This window comes from Sycon ciliatum, chromosome 1 (assembly GCF_964019385.1).
Source record: "Sycon ciliatum chromosome 1, ocSycCili1.1, whole genome shotgun sequence".
Classification (NCBI taxonomy): domain Eukaryota; kingdom Metazoa; phylum Porifera; class Calcarea; order Leucosolenida; family Sycettidae; genus Sycon; species Sycon ciliatum.
The window spans coordinates 18,247,219-18,267,139 of record NC_088643.1 but is presented as its reverse complement, the minus strand read 5'-3'; the positions used below and the strand labels follow the sequence as shown (position 1 = coordinate 18,267,139).

The 19,921-nt window shown below is 47.4% G+C and overlaps 2 protein-coding genes across 2 annotated transcripts; one reads left to right on the top strand and one right to left on the bottom strand.

Moving 5' to 3' along the window:
* Positions 1–601: 601 nt before the first annotated feature.
* LOC135816140 (extracellular calcium-sensing receptor-like) lies at positions 602–4,630 on the bottom strand. Its single transcript, XM_065329527.1, has one exon. It carries the CDS (start codon positions 4,233–4,235, stop codon positions 1,275–1,277), a length of 2,961 nt encoding a protein of 986 aa, XP_065185599.1. The 5' UTR covers positions 4,236–4,630; the 3' UTR covers positions 602–1,274.
* Positions 4,631–10,849: 6,219 nt separating this feature from the next.
* LOC135819747 (metabotropic glutamate receptor 3-like) lies at positions 10,850–14,802 on the top strand. The gene has a single exon (XM_065333048.1). It carries the CDS (start codon positions 10,850–10,852, stop codon positions 13,763–13,765), a length of 2,916 nt encoding a protein of 971 aa, XP_065189120.1. The 3' UTR covers positions 13,766–14,802.
* Positions 14,803–19,921: the final 5,119 nt, after the last annotated feature.

Sequence of the window (19,921 nt, the reverse complement as noted above, 5' to 3'; positions counted from 1 at the left end):
AACACATCACGTACTTGTACACAGCACGGACCAATTTATGCTCCACCAAATCATTTAATGCCAGATACACGCAGGTCGACGCATACATGAGGGAGGCCTCACGCAATGTGTGCTGTGGACTGTTGTGACTTGTGGTGTTAGACCTTGGAAGGTTTCACACCTCCACACACACACGCACACAGTTCTGCCTAAGCGGATAATGCTAGTTAATCCGTGGAATAATATTGATGGCAATGCCAGAAAAGCAGTATCATAAATGGTGGTTTAGCGTGTGCGCTAAGCCCTGTTAACGAACGTGGAACATCTACCACTCATACTTAGTCTGATGATCATGCATCTGATTATGATGTCATTGCTATACATGCGCATGCGCAGCGCGCGCCACTCTCCCACGCATGCATTCCAAATCTTGCTTTAGAGAGAGAGAAGGAGAAAAGAGAGACTCCTTTGTCACTTTTGCTTTCTGACGACTTGACTGTTCACTGGTTTGTCCGTCAGTGTCAATTTCCCCTTCCCTCCCAACCCCATTCGACTGGGGATCACTATCTCTCCGTCACTGTCACCATAATTTCCTCAATAACAGTGCCAGTACAACTCTTGTCAATATACTTATATCGGGTGAGGGCAGTCTATCTCCGCAGCTGGCTCATTTCAATCACTACCGGTCGCAGCTCCTGCCCACGGCAGGCCGACCGTCTCTCGTTCACACTCTGTGTGCTCCAGGTCACAGCTCCTGCGCAGAGCAGGCCGACCTGTCTGTCTCTCTCTCACACACACTATGTGTGCACCGGGTCACAGCTCCTGCGCAGAGCAGGCCGACCTGTCTTTCTCATGCACGCCAGCTGCTCCGCCCAATATCCCTGATATGCCAACCAGAAAACAATGTGTTCTGAGCCGGGTGCATGCCTCTATGTGGAGAGTGCGTTAATAGAACAAAGCCCTGATCACAATGCTACGTATAATGCTGCTGTTGCTCCATATTTCCAGCAAGTCACCAGCAGCAAGCATGTAAAAACCGCTTGGTTTGTAGGAACTTGTACAGTCGTATGCACTTTGTGTAGTTTTTCATACATGGGTAGCATGGCACAGGAATTGCTGAAAATTCGGAGTCACAATGCTAGTTTTTATGCTGCTATTACTGCTATTACTATTTTTTTCTTTTTTCTGTTCTCTTTGATGCTGCTGCCGTATGACACAGATGGCGCCCCTACGACCAGAATGGTTATGGGTCATTGCTAGGCTCCAATAACCTACATGTATATGTACGTTGATAACTATTTTGTAGGTGGAAGGTCTTCCCCTTGTTGTGATAGTACTACACAGCCAGGTTGATCAGCGGACGAGGTCGAAAACAAGGTTCGTGCAGCTGACAAGTGCCCATCCGCAGCGAAGGTTTTGAGTTGGCCACGCTGCCTGTATCTCTCGTGGCGCAGCATCTGTATCATGCGCGGTGCGTAGAGGCAAATCCAGAACGCCCACATCTCACCTTCCAGGAGAATGGCCTGAATCAGTGGCCGGAGCGATGGCCCGGTGACAACAAGCGCTGGATACAGACCGAGCCAAACAATAAATCCGGTCAACGAGGCGAGGTACAGGAGCTGCGCTTCATTGTACTCTTCCGGCAATTTGCGTGTCAGAAACGCCAGCACAATGCAAGTTACGAGAAGCAAAAAGTTGAACGCGCTTAAAACACTGACCCAAACATGGCTTATGCTACAGTGAAATGTTAGCTGATGAACTGCAGGAATTTTGACAGCAACTGGTGGTTGTAAAACGATGTACAGAGCTGACAATACACTGTTTATAAGTGTCAACATGCAGACACCAGCAAGTTGTACCGGGTTTCCAAGAAGACGCCGTCGAGTCTTGTTGCGACTCAGGATGGTCATGGAGTTGAAGATGCTGTCAAAGCGCTTGGTCTTGACTAGAACTGAACCGACAACAATGGTCTTGACGGGCTCGGGCAACACTGCACTCAGTGTGCAGTATGTTGAGGTGATGCTGGTTGGGATGGTGATGCCCAAAGCAACACAATGCCCAATGATCATGGCGGACATACTCAGGGTGCTGAGAGTAAGATCAGATGCCTTCACAAGAACAGCGTTGGGATGCAGGCGAAAATACAGCAACGTAGAAACACTAAGAATCAGCCCTAGGATGGCAAAACATGTCACTGTTATAAATCCTGGGTCTTTGATGCCGTATTCCACAGGGTTGAACTCAGAACAGGATGTTCCGTTGGATCCAAAGCCGAGAGGGCAGTTAGTACAAATATCGGCATTTGTGACATTGGAGAATGTAGTCCCAGCACAGACCTCGCATGACCAGCAACACAGCATTGGCAAGCTGGCATTGAATACACGATGCTGGCCTGGATAACAAGTTGTGCTGCAATTAGATGCTGGCAATCCCCTCAGAGTGGACCTGGATGTGGCAGGAGTGGTACTGTCAAGGGTGAAGTTACCAAACATTTTCAAGTCTAACACTTGATCTGGATACCATTCAAATTTTGAGCGGCTTCCTTCTTTCCAGTGCCCGATGGAGACTATGTCGTGGAAGCCATTTGCAGTAAGCTGGACATTCTGTATATAATATGTTGGGGTTGTGTGGTGGAGTTTGTCAAACACACGACAGAACGAAGTATAGTTCTTACACGGCAGTGCAAGATTTTCTAAAATCTTCAGTTGAACTGGCCCTCCGGGTACGGTACCGTTGCCAAGATCATGTGACCGAATGGCTGCTACTGTTGCAGCCGCGGTCGATATCATGCCCAAAATCAATGACTCGGCGATCACCATTGACTCTCTCGGCAGGAAGCGTTTAATATCGGCATCGGTGCACTGACGGAGCTGTGTTGTGCGGCTTGGCATGAGTTTGATTCGGCAACTGTCCATAATCCCCATGGTGCATTGTAGCTGGTCTTCTACGTATGCCCGCAGCCAGGGATCTTCCGTAGTTGCAGCTTTAATGTACTCCGCATCCCTCAACGACTGTGTCAAGTTCTGGAGCAAACGCTGGGCGCTGCTGGAAGCAACAGCTCGTGGTGCCAGGCCAAGAATGGGCGCTTTAACCTGAATGGAGTTTTCTGGGAATGTCAGCCTGTTCACCCAGTCATGGCTGCCAACAAAGATCTTGTTATCCACGTTTATCTGTTGGCACATACTCAGAAACACCCTGGCTGCAGATATGGGAGCATAGAGGATGACCACGCGTGAACTCGACTGCTTCAAGGTTGCTACAGTACTCACCAACTGGTCACGGAACCCGGGTCTCTTGTTGAAGCGAGCAGAAATCTCCAAGCAAAATGTTTGCCGCCTGTTTGCTTCGGAGACAATCAAATCGAAGCCTTGTCCGCTGTAAGCATCATCTTCAGCTGCTATTAACGACACAAAGGTCCACCCAAAGTGTTCAATCAGGTCTGCAATTGCCTCGGCTTGGAATTTGTCGGAGGGCACTGCTCGGAAGAGATACGGATAGTCGGACACATCGTCAAAGAGAGTGCTGCTGGCCCAGTACGAGATGTGGGGAATCTGGTAGTTGGAGAGAAACGGCGACGTGGCCAAAGTACTGCTTGTTGACATTGGGCCAATCACTGCGAGCAGGGGTGGAGATCTCGTCAAAGCTTCTGTGAAGTTTTGCACCCCGCACTCGTTGTCCAAGGGTGGTACGCGGTGAAACATATTCGTGAGTGCAACTTTTCGGTAAACGATGGAGTCTGCTGCTAAAATCTGTGCTAATTCCACTGCCAGTTGATTTGACCCGCAGGCGTCGAAGGCTAGTCCACTCGTCAGTCTCGTGGTAAGCGGTGCGGTCTGCAGATGTCGTTGCACAACGGACGAATCCACATCGATGTGGAACTCGTCCTGGTAGGTTTTGAGCATGTATGTGAAAGCAGTAGTTTGTTGGACAGCCGCCCAACTGCTAAACTCTTGGCACGTCTGTGTGCTGTAGTCGAACGAGTCATGAAGTTGCAGCAGCGCGCCAACCTTGACACGGCCATCTTCGATAACCCGCAGACGACAGAAGTGGTGCGTGGCCGTGCGTCCCGAACTCGCCTCCACAGGAATGGCGCCAGTTGCGAAATTCGGTTCGCTGTTTGGTTCTTGTTGCGTTTGTGAGCATGCCGCTGAAGCGAAGCAGATAAATGAGAAGCAGTTAAACGCCAAACTACGGTCGTGCTTGTTCTGTCGAGATGACATTGTCGGACTGTGTTTGGCGGCTGAAGAGAACCGCATTTTGCACTGCTAATCCTGGAAGATCCTAGGTGAAGTCGTTGTCAGAAGTCGGGCCATTGCTTCGGTATACCGAAAGCGCACAACTACATCGAAGTAGCAAGCAGGGTCCTGCTGAAAGCCAAAGAAAGTGAACACGAGAAATAACGCAAATGGCAGACCGAGGGAGGCAGAGCCGAGTGACAAAGGGAAGCGACTATCTTGCAGCCATTCGCCAGCAGCATAAAGCCACATGTACTGACTACCGTTACACACAATGATTTAATATCTGGTTTTTACACGCTGGTTACTGACCAGTGACGGGTTGAACTGTTACTTGAAGTTGACCTATGAGTATGACTCCCATACAGTAGATCCCCACTGTGCTCACTGCGGTGTATGGAGTCAGCGAAATTTCTTGCCTTAGTGCTGATAGTGATGGAATGATGGACTGCACTGTCGGCCTGCCAAATGGTTACCAGTTGAATTTCGATCATCAATCACTAAAGTCGCTTTTAGAGTTCCCTGTCAGTTCGAAGGCGATGACGTCTGTTGACATATCCCCAGCATAATACTGGGAAAGGAAGGAAGGAACTCAAAGAGTTCTAAGCATCAATTGAACCAGGCAATGGACAGTCAGAAATTCCAACAGCTAGGGCAAAGCTGACTGTCACCTGGCGAATGGATTGCTACCAGGAAGTTGTACAGGTCTATACAAATCCCTGATTGTTGGTCATAACCCGCATACCCTTTGGTCATTTCTCTCCTTGTATTTACTGGCTCCACATCCGAGATCCAAAATGCATGGATAGCGAAAGACAGAATACCGGCTGACTCGCTTCACGCAATAAATGTGCTGCATGGGTTCAGCTCGAGCGACGCAAAGGAGAAGCTGTAGAAGGGTCTGTGGCCGGGGATGAACATGTACACGTAAGCACACGCTTATAATATTATTATGCACCGCTGCAGTCATCATGGTAATGCAAGGTATAGTATTGTATTGGGTTCATTTTACTTAGGTGGCTCAACAGTACAATGCACTACTACAAAGAGGCCCGAAAAACCGGTCATAAGAAGATAAAAAGGAAAAAAGAGGGAACAAGTAACGCAGTTGCGTGATGTCTGCGGCCTTCATCCTATTCATAGCTATATTGAAAGAAGGAGCAAACCTAAAACTAGGTGAAGTGAGAAAAACAAAAAACAAAATAAACAGGGTATGAAAGGGGAAGCTCCAGTACTTAGGGGTTCCATAGTATATACATGTACGTTTGTACTATTGTGTGCTCGCTCGTACTAGCCCTTTCCGGGTTTTCCCAAAGATGCTCGCCACTTTTTTCGCAACTTTTTGTTGTTTTGGAAGAAATCGCAACTTTCGCAACTTCCTTCATTTTCACAAACAACTACTTCGCAACTTTTCCGGAACTACATGTATGTGCAGAGAAGCGCCCTGGAGGAGACCATTGAAGTGTCGTGCACATTACTTCTCGAGATACATAATATTATACAATCTTTGGCGTGACACAACTCCCACTGAAACCCACTTAATTCCTGCATCGGTTCTACATGTATCTCCCATCTTGGTGATAGCAATATACCTCAGCCATGCCACTTGCACTCATACTACGCACAGTGTATTCCAGCGCTGCTGTTATCTCCTCAAGCTTCGTGGTTGCGGCACTGCCTTAGCCTACATTACAATTACCCTATATGTACCTAACTAGCGAATAGCATCATTATGTTTTATCGTCTGATGAGTGTTTATGAACACGAAACTCCGAGTTACGAGAAAGATGTTTGGTCTCTGTTGTTCTGCCTTTGTGTATTAAATTATACAATCATGTGCATTGTCATGTACTGTATGTGGCAGCACTGAGCATGCCGCTATGTCATGAATGCTGTGCAAAGCCTGCCAAAGGTTCAACAAAGAGAACAACGACTCATTCCAAGTCTGTTCATTTTCATAGCTAGAGTACTACTACTAGTAGTGACACGTTTTACCCTGTGAACATTATGCATTCATACATGTACATGAACATCGATGTACAATGTACTTCAAAGTAAGCATAACTCTACTCAGCCAGTTGTGCTGCACCACAGAGTTCTCATGAATTTTATTGATTGTTTTTGGCGTCATTATGCACAAGCACTCGCTCATTTTGAGTTGCGATATTACCAACTTCAGAGATTTTTTTGAAAATATGGATGCGATTTCAGCAACATTCACTTGTTTTGGCATGGTTGCGAAAAGCATAAGTAAGTTGCGAAATATTTTGGCATCCTTGTTTGGGAAAGGCTACTCGTAGTACGTCACAAGGCTGTTGTCAAGGGAGCAGCCAACCAAGACTAGCAAGAGCCAGCACTGTGCGCTTGCGGATTGTATAGAGAATATGCCATCACTACACTGGGAACTCATGCTCAGGCATACATGTATTTACTAGTATTCGAAAAGCTGCTGACTCGCGCTCGTATGCTTGTGTCCATTCGAAATTCTCGATGATATCATTCGCATAATTATTTAAAATGTTCGGTTAACGTAGGAGTTAACCGTTGTTAACAGTCACGTACCATTGCTTCGCTGTTGGCCTTTATAACGGGTTGCATAACCCTCCTTACGTGTGTGCACCATCTTGCTCTCTCCACATACTGCTGTGTATCATAGACATCACATGCCCACGCTCTGCGCATGCGCAGATTTCCTGTGCGCACAACAGAGCTTGCTTTCTTTCCAGTTTCCTTGCCTGCAGTCAGCTTTCAAATTCTGACCCACCCTCCTCATCCCATTTCTTACTCTTACACTACACTCCACATAATTTGAAACACACGGATGCGGGCACTCCTCCGTAACTGGCCTCTCGCGCACTACTACTAAACTCGCATGGGTCATAAACCGCTCCTGCTCAACGCAGGCCGACCCACCAACTCGCATCGGTCACAAACCGCTCCTGCTCAGCGCAGGCCGACCCACTTGGTCATATACAGCTCCTGCCCTCGGTAGGCCGACCACACGATTCGTGAACGCGCACTCAATTGAGGCCAGCTACTCTGCCCGACATTCCCATTCTTCCAAACTCACTTTCTTGTCTTTTGGTGTGTCGCGTCCTGCACGCGTGTGTGTCTACTCCATACTCTAGCATGGGGAGTAGAATGTTAACCTCTATTTTGCGACATTGTGCGCAGCACTCAGGCTCAGAGCGACTGTATGGTGCGGAAGCTACTGGATGCACAATTCCGGAGCAGACTCAGAGGTTATGGTCGATCTTGGATGCGATGGCACGCTCAGCTGTTTCTCACGTATTCATCGCTTTAGATTAGCAGTAGCAAATCACGCTACTAAGGGCGAACCTCCAGTAGGGCTGCCAAATGCTTATAATAACCATCGGCGGAAAATGCTCGAAATATTGGCAGATACTGCTCGAATAGCATTGAAATTTGGCGGAACCATACAAACCTTATGGCAGGCACTTCCTTGAATTCTGCTCCATTTCTTTACCCACATACCAAACATGCATGAAACAGACCAGAACAGGTACCACACTCTGCCAATTTGTCTGCCGGCATTGTCCGCCAAGCTTAGCTAATGCCAAAGCACGTCACAAGGTGGTTTCACGGGAACAGCCAACCACGTCACAAGGTGGTTTCACGGGAACAGCCAACCACGATGCAGCTAAGCATCAGGTCGTGTCCGTATCACATCAGTCAGTGTTGTGCTAATCGTTGCACGTTCTGACTCACCGGTGTATTGCTTATATTTTGTTAGTGTTGGACACAAACAGCGGATAACTTGTGAACGCTCGGTCCTTCTATTTTTCATGAAAATATGTGTACTTGTATTTACTCCATCTGGGGACAAAACTGTTTCGTATTTTGTATTTTTAAGGACTCCTGGTCATGGTCAACAGTTTCTGAAGGAGAAAAAGCAGAATCTGAAGAGAAAATACCAGCAGGTAGAAAGTATATTTAAAGCATGGAAAAATCGGGACAGCAGCAGTAGAGTGTGGTACGGCACTCTAGCTGGAATACATCCAGAACTAGGCTCATAACGGGTGGTAGCAAAGTGGGTGCGGCCGAGAGAGGTACACTGAACTTTGGGCTGGGCTTCCACCGTACGAATTGGAGGGAGTTCCATGTGACAGCAATGACACATAAATAGGCCGTCTCGAAAGCGAGTTCCTTGAGTGTTACGAAATAAGTCGTTGGAACTCTGTCTGCCATCTTGGCGAAGAATAGAACTTCCGACGAGATTCCGGCCTATGCTCTCAGTACCGCATGTACTTCGAAGTACTAGCTAACGACACTCGCCCTTGTTGTTTAGACGGATCAATGGCAGTCATTGTGTTCTGCTTGCTCTGTCCTTTCCGTTGGTGGTTTTTGTCCCTACCGATTACTCAATCTATTTCTTTTTGCCCGTACAAGAGGCTTTAGCATCAGTACATGATGCCTCAGTACTCTTGGTACTAGTATACTATACACCCCCCCCCCCCTTCTGTTTCCTACCGACTTGTTCGGACTTGTTCGGTCATGGGACTCCCTTCCCGAGTACCTGGACTTCATCTAGCCTTCTTTCTCCTCTTCCCATTTGCTACCATTTTTGTTGAGCATTCTTGTTCGTTCGGTCTTGCGAATTCACCTCAAATCGAACAATCAGTCAATCGTCCGTAACTAATGTAGCGGTTAACACCTGCCATACGTCACGCGTTCTTTCTAGCTGCAGTCAGTATCTGCAACAGCCAACAGCCATACCAGGGCTGTGACAAGTACAGTGCCAGGCTGCCAGCTCTATTCATGGGTTTTGCAAGACGCTACATTTCTGGCCAGAGGAATCCAACCTCATACCCAAAGTATAAAGTAGTAGCGCCCCTTCAAGTTAAAAGAGTATTGCGCTGGTTGGTTTCTTCTTTCGCCTGTATCCACCTGAAGGGAAAGCAAGGAATGTACTTGCGGAATTTTGAAATGTTCATTGGAAAGAGCCTGAAAGTAGTTGCGCAATCCATTACTCTCATTAAACGATGCATATACGTGTGTGTGTGTGTATGTGCGTGCGTGTGTGTGCGTGTGCGCGTGCGTGCGTGTTTGTGGGCCTATATAATATGTGTGCTTTCAACTGCTCTGTGTATATCATTACTTCAAGTATGTGTATGATGTTCATACCTCCACTGGTTCTCGCGTTCTCAGTTACTTACTAGACAAAGACATTTTTTCATACTCTTATTCTTGTAGGGTTTGCCGGGTGTCAGCGGCCGTCGCGAGTTCCCTTCGGGAACGGACAAGATAATTTACTGGTGGAGAGCCAAGGATCAATTAATATTTATTTAGAAGGAAAGAGGAGCAAAGAGCTAAGTTACGCTATAATATCCACTAACACCACCAATTTAAAATCTTGTAGGACGCATCACGCAGCTTCATAAGTAAAAAAATTAATAATAATAATATTTTTCTGGTGAAAAGCAGTTGTTTGAGTGTGAGCCAGTGTTGCTCACAACCAATTTTTAACACCACCAGTTACTTTAATATCAGCTCATGCAATAACATTGCACGACACTGACCAACGGTACTGATGTTCTACACCTAACTGGCAAGCAGATTTAGCAGGTCTTGGATGCGCACTCCAACAGCATTCCAGCTTGGAAGGTTCTACGTTACTAGACAAAATAGATAGAAACAGTTGTAACAAATGAGCTGTAACACCTGTACGATCGTGTATCCTCTTTAAGAGTGACACGGTCGTAGCTGATCGATTTTCAACAGAAGCAACTCACGCTGGAGCCGCTCAGCGTTTCACTGCCGTCCGACCGACCTGTAGCGGTGCTGCACTGATGAATGTGTCCATGCAGGGCGAACAGTGCTGCCCACAGATAGAGCAAGAAATATAGTGGTGGTGTCAACGATTAGTATGACTTGTAAGGCCAGCGCTCTCCTTCTTCACTGTAGTCAAGTTGAGGATGCACTTCGGTAGAACTGGGCATGGCATGATTTACCTGGAAGGCAATTTGTAGTCATGACAAGCCAACCCTAAAGAATTGCAGGGGCTGCCGAAGTAAAAAGAAAGAAGAACAAACTCCACATGCAGTTCTAGTACCCCCGGAGCCCGTGAGGTACACATATATTATGTAGGACTCGGGAAGTAACAGTTCGAGCTAAGGAGTCCAAGTCATGCTATTGGTACTACAGTGCACATGTTCCATCAAGACACTATGAGCCCATCTTGTTATTGACTCTCGGACCTCCTCGTACCATGAGTACTAGTATTCCCTGTTAAGAACCGACTGCAAGATTGGAGGTTGGCTGGACCGTGTAGTGTCACTCACTAGTGTGCACTTCGCCTTGGGAGTCATGTATTTGCCTTCGACCCTTCGGGACTGGTCAAGACGAGCGTGAACCAAATAAACCATTAGTCAGTAGCTCACGTTGCTGGCTGTAGAGTTTTTCGTTCTGCCTCCTGCTGTTTTGGTATTTTAGTCTCATACTCACTTTCCTTGGTTTTCAGTAGGACTCTGGTGGCTTGTTGCTGCAAAGTAACATTGAGTGCTGTTGCACAGAAAGCCAAGGCAATGGCCACATCACTGACATCGACTTGATCTTCAACCTTCCATTGCTATCAGCGCAAAATGCTGTTCTCTTCCGCAAGAAGCAGCCTGACAATGCCATCTCGACGGCACACGTATCACCCTAGTTCGGTTTGGAGCCGCTTCTCATTTATCTGCTTCGCATTAGCGGCATTCTCACAAAAGCAACAAGAACCGACCAGTGAACCGGATTTTACAGCTGGCGCCATTCCTGTGGAGGCGAGTTCGGGACGCACGGCCACGCACCACTTCTGTCGTCTGCGGGTTATCGAAGCTGGTGTTGTCAAGCTAGGTTCGCTGATGGAACTTCATGACTCGTTCGACTACAGTACACAAACGTGCGAAGAGTTCAGCAGCTGGGCGGCTGTCCAACAAACTACTGCTTTCACATACATGCTCAAAATCTACCAGGACGAGTTCGACATCGATGTGGATTCGTCCGTTGTGCAACGACATCTGCAGGCCGCACCGCTTACCACGAAACTGACGAGTGGACTAGCCTTCGACGCCTGTGGTTCAAATCAACTGGCAGTGGAATTGGCACAGATTTTAGCAGCAGACTCCATCGTTTACCGAAAAGTTGCATTCACGAATTTGTTTCACCACCTCCCGCCCTTGGACGACGAGTGTGGGGCGCAAAACTTCACAGAAGCTTTGAGGAGATCTCCACCCCTTCTCGCAGTGATTGGCCCAATGTCAACAAGCAGTACTTTGGCCACATCGCCGTTTTTCTCCAACTACCAGATTCCCCACATCTCGTACTGGGCCAGCAGCACTCTCTTTGACGATGTGTCCGACTATCCGTATCTATTTCGAGCAGTGCCCTCCGACAAATTCCAAGCCGAGGCAATTGCAGACCTGATTGAACACTTTGGGTGGACCTTTGTGTCGTTGATAGCAGCTGAAGATGATGCTTACAGCGGGCAGGGCTTCGATTTGATCGTCTCCGAAGCAAACAGGCGACACACATTTTGCTTCGAGATCGCTGTTCGCTTCAACAAGAGACCCGGGTTCCGTGACCAGTTGGTGAGTACTGTGGCCAGCTTAAAGCAGTCGAGTTCACGCGTTGTCATCCTCTACGCACCTATATCTGCAGCCAGGGTGTTTCTGAGTATGTGCCAACAGATGAACGTGGACAACAAGATCTTTGTTGGCAGCCATGACTGGGTGAACAGGCTGACATTCCCAGAAAACTCCATTCAGGTCAAAGCGCCCATTCTTGGCCTGGCACCACGAGCTGTTGCTTCCAGCAGCGTCCAGCGTTTGCTCCAGAACTTGACAAAGTCGTTGAGGGATGTGGCGTACATTAAAGCTGCAGCCACGGAGGATCCCTGGCTCCGGGCATACGTAGAAGACCAGCTACAATGCGCCATGGGGATTATGGACAGTTGCCAAATCAAACTCATGCCAAACCGCACAACACAGCTCCGTCAGTGCACTGATGCCGATATTAAACGCTTCCTGCAGAGAGACTCAATGGTGATCGCCGAGTCATTGATTTTGGGCATGATATCGAGCGTGGCTGCAACAGTGACAGCTATACGTTCAAATGATATCCGCAATGGTACCGTACCTGGAGGGCCAGTCCAACTGAAGAGTTTAGAGAATCTTGAACTGCCCTGTAAGAACTATACTTCGTTCTGTCGTGTGTTTGACAAACTCCACCACACAACCCCAACATATTATATACAGAATGTCCAGCTTACTGCAAATGGCTTCCACGACATAGTCTCCATCGGGCACTGGAAAGAAGGAAGCCGCTCAAAATTTGAATGGTATCCAGATCAAGTGTTAGACTTGAAAATGTTTGGTAACTTCACCCTTGACAGTACCACTCCTGCCACATCCAGGTCCACTCTGAGGGGATTGCCAGCATCTAATTGCAGCACAACTTGTTATCCAGGCCAGCATTGTGTATTCAATGCCAGCTTGCCAATGCTGTGTTGCTGGTCATGCGAGGTCTGTGCTGGGACTACATTTTCCAATGTCACAAATGCTGACAGTTGCAGTAACTGCCCTCTTGGCTTTGGATCAAACGGAACATCCTGTTCTGAGTTCAACCCTGTGGAATACGGCATCAAAGACCCAGGATTTATAACAGTGACATGTTTTGCCATCCTAGGGCTGATTCTTAGTGTTTCTTCATTGCTGTATTTTCGCCTGCATCCCAACGCTGTCCTTGTAAAGGCATCCGATCTTACTCTCAGCACCCTGAGTATGTCAGCCATGATCATTGGGCATTGTGTTGCTCTGGGTATCACCATCCCAGCCAGCATCACCTCAACATACTGCACACTGAGTGCAGTGTTGCCCGAGCCCGTCAAGACCATTGTTGTCGGTTCAGTTCTAGTCAAGACCAAGCGCTTTGACAGCATCTTCAGCTCCATGACCATCCTGAGTCGCAACAAGACTCGACGGCGTCTTCTTGGAAACCCGGTACAGCTAGCTGGTGTCTGCATGTTGACACTTATAAACAGTGTATTGTCAGCTCTGTATATCATTTTAGAACCATCAGTTGCTGTCAAAATTCCTGCAGTTCATCAGCTAACATTTCACTGTAGCATAAGCCATGTTTGGGTCAGTGTTTTAAGTGCGTTCAACTTTTTGCTTCTCGTAACTTGCATTGTGCTGGCGTTTCTGACACGCAAATTGCCGGAAGAGTACAATGAAGCGCAGCTCCTGTACCTCGCTTCGTTGACCGGATTTATTGTTTGGCTCGGTCTGTATCCAGCGCTTGTTGTCACCGGGCCATCGCTTCGGCCACTGATTCAGGCCATTCTCCTGGAAAGTCAGATATGGGCGTTCTGGATCTGCCTGTATGCATCGCGCATGATACAGATGCTGCGCCACGAGAGATACAGGCAGCCTCGTGAACTCAAGTCAGCCAACGGGCGGTCGCCAGCCACACGAACCTTGTCCTCCACCCTGTCCACTGATCAACCTGGCTGTGTAGTAATATCACAAGGGGAAGACCTTCCACTTGCCAATTAATCATCAACGTACATAGAAGTATAACACGGAAGGACGCATCCAGTTTGCTGACAGTGCTCAACATTGCGGTAATACAGAGAACAATAATGTCATTATAACATTATACACTTTAGGCTCTGTCTCTCTCTCTCTCTGTCTCTCTGTCTCTGTCTCTGTCTCTGTCTCTGTCTCTGTCTCTGTCTCTCTGTCTCTCTCTCTCTCTCTCTCTCTCTCTCTCTCTCTCTCTCTCTCTCTCTCTCTCTCTCTCTCTCTCTCTCTCTCTCTCTCTCTCTCTCTCTCTCTCTCTCTCTCTCTCTCTCTCTCTCTCTCTCTCTCTCTCTCTCTCTCTCTGTCTGTCTGTCTCTCTCTGTCTGTCTGTCTGTCTGTCTGTCTGTCTCTCTCTCTCTCTCTTGTTCTCTCTTGCTCTGTCTCTGTCTGTCTCTGTCTCTCTGTCTGTCTCTGTCTCTGTCTCTGTCTGTCTCTGTCTCTGTCTCTGTCTCTCTCTGTCTCTGTCTCTCTCTCTCTCTCTCTCTCTCTCTCTCTCTCTCTCTCTCTCTCTCTCTCTCTCTCTCTCTCTCTCTCTCTCTCTCTCTCTCTCTCTCTCTCTCTCTCTCTCTCTCGCTCTCTTTCTATTCCTCTATTTTGCATCTTCATGTCTTTTATGGTGATAACTTCATGCAGGCTCCCTTGACAGGCCCTGGAGAATCCTGAAATACATGCAAATAGAAATTTTAAAAAACGCATACCTATTTTTTCCTCTCCTTCGTGCCTCTTATATGTACAAGTACATGTACAGTATCTGCAGCAACCATACCAGGGCCTTGCATGACACATAGAGTGGCGACTCTATGCAAAGATTCTGCAAGAAGCTACAGTTCTGACTTGAGAAATCAAACCCCGCGAATATAGTATTAATGAGACTAATGAACTGTGCAACCTTCAGGCTCTTTCCGATAAACATTTCAAATTTTCTACAAGCACATTCCTTGCCTTCTCTGCAGGTGGATACAGGTGGAAGAAGAAACTAACTGGCCAGCGTAAGCGTTGTTTTCTCGATTATTGCTTTGGACTTCTTTTCTAATAATGCAATGAATATAACTAAATGCGCACTCATATCACAACCATGGGGACGAATCATGTATTCCAGAACGTTTTCTGGTCACAATTATCAATGGAATTCGTGACTAAAGAGAATGATGAAACTACAATAGGATTTATACACTTGCAGTGGAACAGCGAGGATACAAGCATAGTAAGAAAAATAGCACAAACCTAGGAACAATTTGCACAGGTAATAAACTATAGGTGAGGTGAGAAATGATAGGAAATTCAGCAAGTGCAGTGTGACAATGGACATGCATGTGTAAGTGTGTGTGAGTGCGAATTTACTGGAATAGCGTAAGTGCGGTGACATTTTCTTTTTGTTTACAAAGATTTGGATCACGAATGCGAATGTAGACTGCTTCTAGAACTTTTAACTGCTTGAAACTACTTGCAGAACGAACAACACTGAACCAAGAATCATCATAACTTTCACGACACACGGGGTTAGACAACAAATGCAATTTAATTGCCGATGTATTCTTCTTCTTCTCACCGCCTCCGCCTTCACTTGGTTTCTGACCGCCACCGTCCTTCACACCATCTGCACCATCATCGTCATCATCGTCACCGTCCTCTTCATCATCGCTGCCACCTTCACCTGTCGTCGGCTCTCCCAGCAACTGACCACCGGGTTCATCATCGTCACTGCACACGTCGCTTCCACACTCCTCCTCCAGCTGCCGTCGCGTTCTCTTCCTGACCGGTCTTCCCTTGCCATTGCCAAACGCCTGACAGTCGTCAACTCTTCCGCTGGCATCATCCATATCCGGAGAGTTTCGATGCATCTTTCCAGTCACCTCTGCAAACCGAGCTGCCGCCAGCCGTTTGCTCCTTCTCAGCTTTGGTGAGTTGCGGTTGTCTGCGTCCGGCGTTCCGGTACTCGCTGATAATGAAGATAAGACACAGTGTTCGTCTTTGTTTACATTAATGTTTGTTCCCAATTTCTGCGTGCTGTGTTGGTTTTTCCGAGACACCGTTTGTGGAGCAGAAGCCTCTGCCGGAACGGACAGTGGAGTTGGGTGCTTACGTGGTCGGCCACGCTTTGGTCGGGAGGACCTAGCCGCCTGTGACAATATTGAGAGCGGCACGTGTTGTTTGATACGTTCGGACAGATGTTGAAGGGTCCTACCAACATACCGACTACCACATTGTCGGCATTCAAAGTAGTAAATGAGGTGACTCAATTGTAGGGTTGGTAGGACATCCTTCAACATCGTGAACGAACGGATCGTAGTGAACACGGTAACCACATTGGTGGCAAAGTAGGTTTTCTCCACGAACTTTCAGTTCGTGCCTGGCACCTCTAAGTCGAGTAGTGGTGATGTCTTGCTTGGCGGGCTGGTGCATCAGTGCATGCATTGCACATAGTCGATGAACACAACACGGCTTACTAAATTGCGACTCGAGATGCTACTAGTGTTTGCAGCTAGGTAGAGAGTGTAATGTTCAGCGTGTCTTGGCCATCATTCTACAGACTATAATAGAGCCGGAGATACCTGTGGATTGATCATTCACTTCAGATCATTCTTCTTTCAATCAGTTAATGAGCGCCAGGCGGTCTTGGACAGTAGGAGTGAATTTCGTTGTTCGCGAATGTATACCGTCAGTCTTGCAAAACCCGCTGGGTATCCGGATCATCTCCTGTGTTGATGATGCCCTGCCAGATTCATATAATTATACATTCATATTCGCCGTAAACTCAGATACATACTTGGAATCATCTTTCCCAATAAAATTTCGAATAATGCTCTTTATGCTAAAACTGCTCAATGCCCAATAAGTGCAGTCTGTAGACGCCGGCGCTTATTATGGTTTGGACATGTCATTCGCGAAGGGAAGGACGCTGTGTCCTACAAAGCCCTTCACATGGCAATGAATACTAGTATACCAGATAAAAAGAATAACAGATATAAAGAAGCCCAGAGGTCGCCCAATGACCAGATGGGTAGACAACATTAGGAATGACCTTTTACTTCTCAATATGTCTCCAGACCGATTATTCAGAAGTGACGAGACAACTCACCAGCTATTACATGTATATCAATGAACTAGTATTTTTCACCTTTCTGTAGCGCATCCCATCGATCACAGCTATTGTGCTTGCTCTACAGCATTGTTCCTCAAGATTCTGAGCTTTCTGTTTGTCTTTCTCTTTATCATCATCCTGGATGGCACAAGTGAAGTAGGCATCCCCGCTTACATCGCGATAGTGCTTATAAGGCCAAAACAAAAAATAGGCTTGTTTCCGGTCGGCAACCCCTCAAAAAGGAGACTCGGTCGGCCGGAATGAAACTTTTTTTGGTTCCTCAATCGTTGTGGTATTGATGGACAAGAGCACCTACACATGTACATTGTACATATATCATGGCAAGGATCAATGTCAAAGTTGACTGACTCACTGTTCTTGTACAGCATGCATGTGGTGTATTCCTGTTTTCGTACATCCTGAGAAATTAAGCAAACAGTTCGAGTCCTTCCAGTTCCGTTATTCTAGCTCGTATCGACCCCGGAGGTTTTCGAGCCGACATCTGAGAATCTCTGCTACCTTGTAGGTGTTTCGATTGTGGAATTCGGTTGAGATTTGACTGAGTTATGACTCGTTGAGTGCACTTGCATACATGGCATTGCCATCGTTTGTATACATGTACATTTGGGACCAAAAAAAGTTTCAGAATTTGGGAAAAAGTGGCCCGGTCGGGCGACCGGAAACAAGGTCATTATTTGTTTTGGCCTAATAATAATAATATAATAATATGTCTCTTTTGGAAGCGGCGCAACTTGCCTCAGACAGAACGCACTGATTGTTACTGATTGACGTTAATCTTTCGACAGTGAATTTCCTAGACGTCACGCTCAGCCTCGACACCGGGAAATTCCAGTCGTATCGTAAACCTGGAGACGCACCTCTCTACGTCAACGCCATGTCCAATCACCCACCATCCATACTACGGAACATCCCTGATATGATCGCTCGACGTGTCTCAAGCATATCTGCCGACAGCGGCGTATTCGGCGATGCTGCCCCTGCATATCGCAATGCATTAGCGGCCAGCGGATTACCTGCCAACATCAAGTACATTGACCCAACGCCACCTGCTGCAATGAACGGCAGCAAGCAAAAAAGAAAAAAGAAACGGAATGTGGTGTGGTTTAACCCGCCATACTCCAAGAGTGTCCGGACCAACATCGCCGGCACCTTCCTCCGGCTGATCGACAAGCATTTTCCTAAGGGGTCCAAAATGAACAAAATCTTCAACCGCTTCAATGTGAAGGTGAGCTACTCCTGTTTGCCGAATATGGCCCACATTATCAGTGGCCACAATAAGCGTCAATTGTGCGTCCAGGAACCGGACAAGCCGTGCAACTGCCGTCGCAAGGACCAGTGCCCTCTCAACGGAGCGTGCCAAGCAACCAGCATAGTCTACGCGGCGGAGGTGTCGAGTGATGGCCACAGCGATGGGCCCAAAACCTACATTGGCAGTACGGAGCCTCCATTCAAGCTTCGATACGGGAACCACAAGACATCCATCAAGCTTCCTGGATACCGCAAATCCATGGGCCTCTCAAAGCATGTGTGGGAATTAAAAGATAATGGCAAGACGCACGACATCAAGTGGCGAGTGGTCCAGAAGGCCAAGGCCTACAGCAACATAACAAAAAGATGCAGCCTGTGCCTCGAGGAGAAGGCGAGAATAATCACTGCCGACAGGAGATCGAGCCTCAACAAGCGGTCGGAGTTGATATCCAAATGTCGCCATCAAAATAAATTCATGCTGTCAACACCGATAACATGATCTTCTCGGCACCCTGCCTCCAGGCAGTAGGGCCAGTTGATAGCTCTCTGCCGCCTTGTCACCATCATCATCTTTGCACCGCGGAACTCACTAGCCAGGCCAGCTCAGTTTTATCACCTTTATCACCTTTAACCTTTATCACCTTAGTACCGCGATCCTTACTGGCTATGACACTGAATCGGATATGAGTTGATAGCGCCCCTAGCGCTTTCTGTTATCCTTGTCCCGCCATACTGGGCTTTAAATAGTGGGTTATTTTTCTTGATGTTCATATCACCTGATGAGTGCCTGAGATGGCATGAAACTTTAAGTTGTGACTGATCAAGCCATCTGTTGTTCTGACTAGTGTGTCACGGCTCTACCTTCCCGGTATCGAGCTCTCTTGGATTTCTGCTGGAATTCACAACAGTGTATATTTATACATGTACATATTTTACTTCAAGTACAATCTTCGTCCGGGCACTACTGAAAAGCAGCTACCCGGGCGGATTTGTCTTGGTGATTTTGAAGCTGGCATTATCAGAAATCCTTCCCGGACCTTCCATGCTGCGAATTCAGACAAAGTCGCGGCTCCCTACAAAGATTCTTTTTTTTAAAGAATTCTTGCTTGGAATGCTGTCTGGATGTGGCTTCAGCGGGCTTGAGGATAAGGTCGCGTCTGCTGCAGGACTTGATGGCTGTGTTGGACGGCTTGTGCCAGAAGCTGCACTTGAAGTCTCGCCTCTTAGCCCCTGCAGCGGGCTGTTTGGTCCGCTGCTGCTGCTGTTGCTGCTACTTGGACAACTCCTGTAACCACACGGTCGTGCATCGCTTCTTCCATCTTGGCTTTATGTACTTGTATGTCACTGCGATATGATCATGTATTGCTACAAGTTAAAATGAGCACAGGACAGGTTTACCGTAAGCAGCATCTGACCATATTGCAGCATTACAAATTCAGTGGCGGTGAGATGATACCATACAGGTGATAAGTGAAGGGTTTAACATCTAGTATGTAACACCCCATTTGGCCCTATTTCCTACAGCTGTCACTCTATGTGTCGTCCCATACAACCACAAGACAGTGTCCTCAGAGATGGCTTGTACAACGTCAGCATGATCCGGTGTTACGAGGAGTGCAGGTCTAGGATCTCATGTGACTGGGCTTCGAGCCCGTTTGTACATGCGAGTTCAAAATAACAAGCAACAATATAACAGCGGGATATAGCTGAATTAGCTGTGTTGAAATACCGGTTGTAACCAAACTCCAGACCTCTCGATCCACCTCAAAGATGTGACA

Coding starts and splice junctions, on each gene's coding strand:
- LOC135816140 (XM_065329527.1), bottom strand. CDS start 4,235: ATGCGGTTCTCTTCAGCCGCCAAACACAGTCCGACAATGTCATCTCGA.
- LOC135819747 (XM_065333048.1), top strand. CDS start 10,850: ATGCCATCTCGACGGCACACGTATCACCCTAGTTCGGTTTGGAGCCGC.